This window comes from Palaemon carinicauda, chromosome 7 (assembly GCF_036898095.1).
Source record: "Palaemon carinicauda isolate YSFRI2023 chromosome 7, ASM3689809v2, whole genome shotgun sequence".
Taxonomy (NCBI): Eukaryota; Metazoa; Arthropoda; class Malacostraca; order Decapoda; family Palaemonidae; genus Palaemon; species Palaemon carinicauda.
In genome coordinates, this window is record NC_090731.1 from 17187906 (window position 1) to 17195405 (window position 7500).

A 7500-nucleotide genomic window follows, 5' to 3' on the forward strand; every position below is an offset into this window, starting at 1 on the left:
TATATATACACATATAATTATATATGAGTGTGTATTTAAGAACATCTTTTTCAGTTACATGTAATGACATTTAGTTCTACAAGAAGTGTAGGATATTTTTTTTCTTATTATTTCAAATTTCTATTTTGTTCATGAACTTGTTGTTTATGAAGATTTCCCAGTCAAAAGAAAGAACAACTGAAAATTTCTCTACAGAAAAAATAATTATCATCTATTTATTATAAATTTTATAAATGAATTCACCACGTATAATCCAATTATGTCAAAATATGCATATGTTCTGACATATGTATACATGTATATACTGTTTTGTATATTATTATTATTATTATTATTATTATTATTTGCTAAGCTATAACCTTAGTTGTAAGAGCAAGATGCTATAAGCCCAGGGGTTCCAACAGGGGAAAATATCCCACTATGAAAAGGAAACAGGGAAAAATAAAATATTTTAAGAACAGTAACAATATTCAGCGTGTTCGTCGAATTTGCGAATATTTGGGGGGGGGGGGGACGCAGGGTTGGAGATTGTGGGGGAGCGTGTGTGTGTGGGGGATAAATTGTGTGGGGGGGAATCATTCAAGGAGGTCTTTGATATTGATTAAGCACGTGGATGGGAATGGAACGGAGGAAACATGTGGTTAGGGAGAATGAGGGCGTCTTTCCTGGTGGGGGGAAAGGTGGGAGGTCTAGGGGGGGTTTTGAATTGAGGGGGGGGGGGGTAAGGGGGGCGAGTGGGTAAGCGAGAGACAATCCATACCGTTTGGATCTGCACTGATTTATTGTGCGTGTGGGGGGGGGGGGAGGGAGGTAGTTTGATTTGAAGTTGGGCATTGAGATCCAGGAGGAGAATGGAGGAGAAGACTTTAGAAGGGGCCAGTTTTAACTGTGTTTAATGAAGATCAACCCTCTAGTCATAATTGAATTGCTCTCTCTCTCTCTCTCTCTCTCTCTCTCTCTCTCTCTCTTTGGGGATCGTTTAAGGCAGCAGACGCGCGACATCAGAATTTGAGAAGGTTAACGCCGCCTCCTCCTCCTCCTCCTCCTCCTCCTCCTCCTCCTCCTCCTCCCCATCGGCGTCTTCTTCCAGATTCTCCTAATTTTTCCAATAATTAAGAAAGTCCGAATGGGTTAGTTGAGTCTGAAGCTGAATATTAGAAAATTGAGGATTAATTTGGTGATTCTTTGATGTTGATTGCAAAGTGGAATTTCCTGGTGATAGGGCTCTCTCTCTCTCTCTCTCTCTCACTCTCTCTCTCTCTCTCTCTCTCTCTCTCTCTCTCTCTCTCTCTCTCTAAGGATAATTCTGACAAGGTAACAATATCACTCGAAGGGGAATCATGTGCAAACAACAGCTACTCAAGAAACACCAGAATCACCAATTAAACAAATCAATCAAAACTAGCTTTAAAAAAAAATCAAATAAAAACAGCTACAGAATAAAGTAAGAACTATTCTTATGCAGCCCAATGACTTTGAAACCTCTTTAAATACCATACGAAAATAGAAATAAGTTTACTGTATGCAATTAGCGAACTCATACTCAGTACCTGCCATTGTAAGCTTTATAATTTCCACGTAAAGCCGAGTTTTGTTCGTGTTGTTATTGTGAAAACACAATGGGAAAATGCTGCAGTAAAGAGATACCTCACCAATAATCAATGGATATAATCATTGCTGTTTGCTTTCTCTATTATTAGTTTTAAAAGACTGAACTAACTAGACTTCGAAGTCTGCGTCTCGATTACCTTAAATGAGGTCTCAGTTCTTTTTCCCCTGAGTCTTTTTATGGTTTATATATGACATATCTGTTTTTGACGTTGTTAATAGTTTATATAGGACATATCTATTTTGACGGTGTTACCGTTTTTAGAATGATTTATTGTTAATTTGTTCCCATCATCTATTTATTTCCTTATTTCCTTTCCTCACTGGGCTATTTTTCCCTATTGCAGCATTTGGGCTTATAGTATCTTGCTTTTCCAACTAGGGTTGTAGCCTGGCTAGTAATAATAATAATAATAATGTTGCCCCTGCTGCGTTTGTTTATTGCCCAGCCTGGTACTCGGAATTATGGAGGGAAAACAAGGTTGTTTCCTATGATGCAGTTAGACTCTGGATTATATATTGTTTGTATGTATGAGAGGGTATTTTCCCTTAATGATTAATTCAAGTCAATATACTATGATGTATATATATATATATATATATATATTATAAATTGTAAGAATTGTAAAAGTGTATTTCTTAATAAAAAAAATCTGCTTCACTTAACAAAGGGAAGATCAGCCGGAAATTGCGTAAGTCTGTGTGTACATATTATTATTATTATTATTATTATTATTATTATTATTATTATTATTATTATTATTATTGTTGTTATTATTATTATTACTATTACTATTATTATTATTATTATTATTATTATTATTATAGACCAGTGAGGAAAGTAAACAAGGAAATAAACTACAAGAGAAGTAATAAACAATAAAAATAAAATATTTGAAGAACAGTAACAACATTAAAGTAGATCCTTCGCATATCAACTATAAAATTGGGAGTACTTTTCCTTATCAAGCCGGATCTTCTTCACTACACCTAAAAAAAAAAAAAGGGGGGGGGGGGGCAGGAAGAATGGGGAAAGTTGTTCGCATAGAAATTGAAAGGATCTGCTTCGATTATGGCTTTTCTATTGCCAGCCAAAAAAAGGTTCCTCCTCTCTCTCTCTCTCTCTCTCTCTCTCTCTCTCTCTCCACAGCATATTTTATAAACCAACTCTCTCTCTCTCTCTCTCCTCTCTCTCTCTCTCTCTCCACAACATATTTTATAAACCAACTCTCTCTCTCTCTCTCTCTCTCTCTGGTATCTCCGGCTGATGACTTCATTTACATTATAATGTGGTGAATCAGGGTAAAATCAATGTTAAGGTGAGCTCGTCAGAGCGGCTCGTTGTTTTCTGATTGGGCATTCCATCAGGAGGAGCGCTCGTTCCAGGAGGCATTCCTTCCAGGCGGGGCTCATTCCAGGCAGCAGTTCCTGGAAGCCGATCGGACTCGTAGGGTAACAAATCGCACTACGTAAAATGCAAAGTACCTCGATGTGAGCGCTGTTACTAGATGGTCTTTTTTTTTTTTTCTTTCTTTTTTTTTTTCTTTTTTGAACTAGAAATAAGAGGGTTTTCGACCAAAATAGAATTTTATTTTACTAAAAATAAAGAGGGTTTTCGACCAAAGTAGAATTTTTTTTTTTACCAAAAATAAAAAGGGTTTTCGACCAAAATAGAATTTTCTTTACCAAAAATAAAAAGGGTTTTCGACCAAAATAGAATTTTTTCTACTAAAAAATAGAGGGTTTTCGACCAAAATGGAATTTTTTCTACTAAAAACAAAGAGGGTTTTCGACCAAAATAGAATTTTTTCTACTAAAAAATAGAGAGTTTTCGACCAAAATATAAATTTTTCCACTAAAAACAAAGAGGGTTTTCGACCAAAATAGAATTATTTTTACTAAAAATAAAGAGGGTTTTCGATCAAAATAGAATTTTCGTTTTTGAAAACTAAAAGTAAAAATGGTTTTCAACCAAAATATTTTTTTTCTTTGAAAACTAAAAATAAAGATGGTTTTCGACCAAAATAGGATATATAAGTGGAACGGCCTTTTTTTTTTCACCATAGTGTGCTTTAATTACAACATAAATCTATATGATATATGGGTATGTGTAAAAGGGTAATTTTATACATGCATGGTAGCGAGTAATGGGATTAATCCCTGCATATATATATATATATATATGTTTATACATATAATATATATATATTATATATATATTATATATATATATATATATATAGTATATATATATAAACATATATATATACATATATATAAATATATATATATATATATATATAAATATATATATATATATATATATATGTAAATATATATAAATATATATATATATATATATATATATGTATATATATATGTATATATATACATATAAATATATCAGTGTAAACCATGTGTGCAAATGTTTAAATCATATAAGTACGGAAACTACCACATCAATACTGTATCAGAGAATGTACCTTGTGTAATTAACAAAGACATTTCATTCCCACGATTCTGGAAAATATGCAAAAACCCTTCAACCAGCAAGGCACAAATAAAACTGGAAATTACGTTTTTCTCATTTTACCAGACACCCCCAAAAGGACGCCCCCCCCCCCACCAAAAAAAAAAAAAACTCAAACCCTATGGACCACAGAAACCTTGAAATCTCATTTTTCCCCTTTTGGTTCACGCTCGAAGACCACTCCTGTCCGGGCCCTTCTAGCGGTATTGAAGAATGGTAGGAGAATGGGTAAGGGGTAGGGGAAATGGTAGGGGGTAGGGTAGTAAGTAAGGGGTAGGGAAATGGGTGAGGAGTAGGTGATTGGGTAAGGGGAACGGGAATTTGGTAGGGAGTAGGTGATTTGGTAAGGGGTGGGGGAATGGGTTAGTGGTAGGGAAATGGGTAAGGGGTGGAGGATTGGGTAAGGGGTAGGTGAATGGGTAAGGGGTAGGGAAATGGGTATGGGGTAGGTGATTGGGTAAGGGGTAGGGGAGTGGGTTAGTGGTATGGAAATGGGTAAGGGGGTAGGGGCTTGGGTAAGGGGTAATTGAATGGGTTAGGGGTAGGGAAATGGGTAAAGGGTAGGGAACGGGGTAAGGGTTCAGAGAATGGAGAGCGGATAAGGGAATGGGGGAATGGGTAAGTGGTAAGGGAATAGGTAAGTGATAGGGGAATGGGTAAGTGGTAGGGAAATAGGAAAGGGGTAGGGGAATAAGTAAGTGGTAAGGGAATAGGTAATTAATAGAGGAATAGGTAAGCTGTAGGGGAATGGGTAAGTGGTAGGGAAAAAGGAAAGGGGTAGGGGAATGGGTAAGGGATATGGTAATGCACCTTTGGCGTCTGGACCTCAATGGGAAAACGTCAAGAAGACTTCGAGTACACAATTCACTTTCTGGCTGACCAGGAGATTAGGTCTCCTACGGTAAAGGATATTTCCGGACTCTCCTGTCACTTCTAGTCTCGTCTTTTTCTCCTCTCATTGTCCTTTTTTTTCGGACGTTTTTTCTTTAGCTCGGTTTTTTTTCTAACATTTTTATCATACTACTCTTCCAGTGTTAGTTTTTTCTTTTCATTACATTATTCTTAAGATAATTTATTCTATTTTCTTCTTTTTCTTCTGCCACTGTCCTGTTTTCTGACGTTTTTTTCGCTCTATTTCTTTCTAATATTTTCATTATATTACTCTTTCAATGTTAGTTTCTTCGTTTCATTGTTTTCAATTTCTTGTTCTTAAGTGAATTAAGTCATTTTCCTTTTTTTGTCAATTTTATGATCTCATAAAGCCACAAACATATACATTGTATGTAATTATCTAATCGTGTCATTTCATCAACCCTTAAAAACTCAATATAACTAATAATATAACTAACAATATAACTAACTATTCAACTCCATCTTTTCCGTATATTCAAGAAATAAAATTAACTTATGATTAACTATAAGCCAAACCACACGAAAGCATTTAGCTAATACTCCCATCCATATAAAAATGTAGTTAGTATTGGTAATGACAGAAATATTTTGTGGTCTGGTCATTCTGAAGTAATGAGAGAGAGAGAGAGAGAGAGAGAGAGAGAGAGAGAGACTGGCCAAGATAAAATATAACAAGCAAGAAAGCGAGGGAGCCTTTTTTTGGAATATGCGCTAATGGTGCTACGGAATGATGAATGCCCAGTTTACACACATACACAAACACACACACACACATATATAAATATATATATATATATATATATATATTTATATACACACACACATATATATATATATATATATACAGTATGTATGTATACATATAACATTATATGTATGTATAAACAGGCACATAAATATAATAAATATATATGTAGATATGATATATATGCTGTACTGTACATACACACACACACACACACATATATATATATATATATATCATATACAAACATATACACACATGCATACACACGAACACACACACATACACATTATATATATATATATATATATATACATACATATTACTCCTACACACTATCACCAGAATCCGGCATTCATTGACGAACGAAAAACACAAAACCTTACACGCCAACGCTCGACACAAAACAAATCTCATACACACACACACACACACACACGTCCCGGCCTTAATGGCTTCAGGATGCCGATATAGTCTCTCTGTCTGGCCAAAAACCTCTTCCACTTCATCCCCGATTCCGAAGCGGCACTTCCCAACGCCCTGCGAAAATATCGCTGCTTTTGGTCTTCGGAAATCATCCATCACTTGCTTCTGCTTCTGACGAGAAGGGGTATTTTTCTCGATTCCCTCGTCGTTTGTGTTATTATTATTATTATTATTATTATTATTATTATTATTATTATTATCTTGACTTCCTCGTCTTTCTTATTATTATTATTATTATTATTATCATTATTATTATTATTATTATTATTAATTATTATTATTATTATTATTATTATTATTATTATTATTATCTTGACTTCCTCGTCTTTCTTATTATTATTATTATTATTATTATTATTATTATTATCATCATCTTCATCTTGGGGAGGAGAAGGAACAGGAGCATGAGGAGCAAGAGCAGGAGCAGCAAGAGCAGGAGCAAGAGCATGAGAAGGAGTAAGAACAGGAGCAAGAGCATGAGAAGGAGTAAGAACAGGAGCAAGAACGTGAGCAGGAGGATTAAGAGCAGGAGTAGGACTATGATCAGGGACAGGAAGAGCCGGAGGAGCAAGAGCAAGAGCAGGAGTAGGAGCATCAGCAGGAAAAGGAGTAAGAGCAGGAGCAGGACCATGAGCATAAGCAGTAGCAGAAGCAGGAGGAGCAAGAGCAGAAGGATAATGAGCAAGAAGAGGAGGAGGAGGAGCAAGAGCATGAGAAGGAGTAAGAACAGGAGCAGGACTATGATCAGGGACAGCAAGAGCCGGAGGAGCATGAGCAAGAGCAGGAGCAGGAGCATCAGCAGGAGCATGACCATGAGCATAAGCAGTAGCAGGAACAGAAGGAGCAAGAGCAGAAGGAGCATGAGCAAGAAGAGAAGGAGGAGGATGTTGAACAATAGCAGGACCATTAAGGAGGAGGAACAAGAGCAGGAGCAGGAGCAGGAGCCAGAGCAGGACCATGAGCAGGAGGAAGAGAAAGGCATTGCTGTAGTATTGGAGACGACTATGACGAGCAAATATGATAATCCTATTCACAAGAGGATTAGCGGCCGGCCTTCTATTTTCGTGCGAATGTGTGTTTATTAAGCGACAGTCGGCAGGATTTCTCAAAGGGCTGAAGGGAGGGAGTGGGGGGAGGGAAGAGGAGAAGAAAGGAAGAAGGGAAAAAGGAAAGAGATGACTCGGAAGAGGGGAAAAGGGGATTCTGGGAAGAAGGGAAG

At 36.4% G+C, this 7500-nt stretch overlaps 1 protein-coding gene across 1 annotated transcript; it reads right to left on the reverse strand.

The window, feature by feature from the left end:
- Positions 1 to 2905: 2905 nt before the first annotated feature.
- LOC137644208 (uncharacterized) lies at positions 2906 to 7240 on the reverse strand. Its single transcript, XM_068377208.1, has 2 exons — positions 6680 to 7240; positions 2906 to 3073 (listed from the first exon to the last, which is right to left on the reverse strand). The coding sequence occupies exons 1-2, from the start codon at positions 7238 to 7240 to the stop codon at positions 2906 to 2908; spliced, it is 729 nt and encodes a 242-aa protein (XP_068233309.1).
- Positions 7241 to 7500: the final 260 nt, after the last annotated feature.

Bases quoted from the DNA above. Each gene is read 5' to 3' on its own strand.
- LOC137644208 (XM_068377208.1), bottom strand. From the start codon at position 7,240: ATGGTCCTGCTCTGGCTCCTGCTCCTGCTCCTGCTCTTGTTCCTCCTC. The intron at 3,074-6,679 runs GTTCCTTCTCCT...CATTTTACGTAG, and splicing joins CTCTTGCTCCTCATGCTCCT to TGCGATTTGTTACCCTACGA.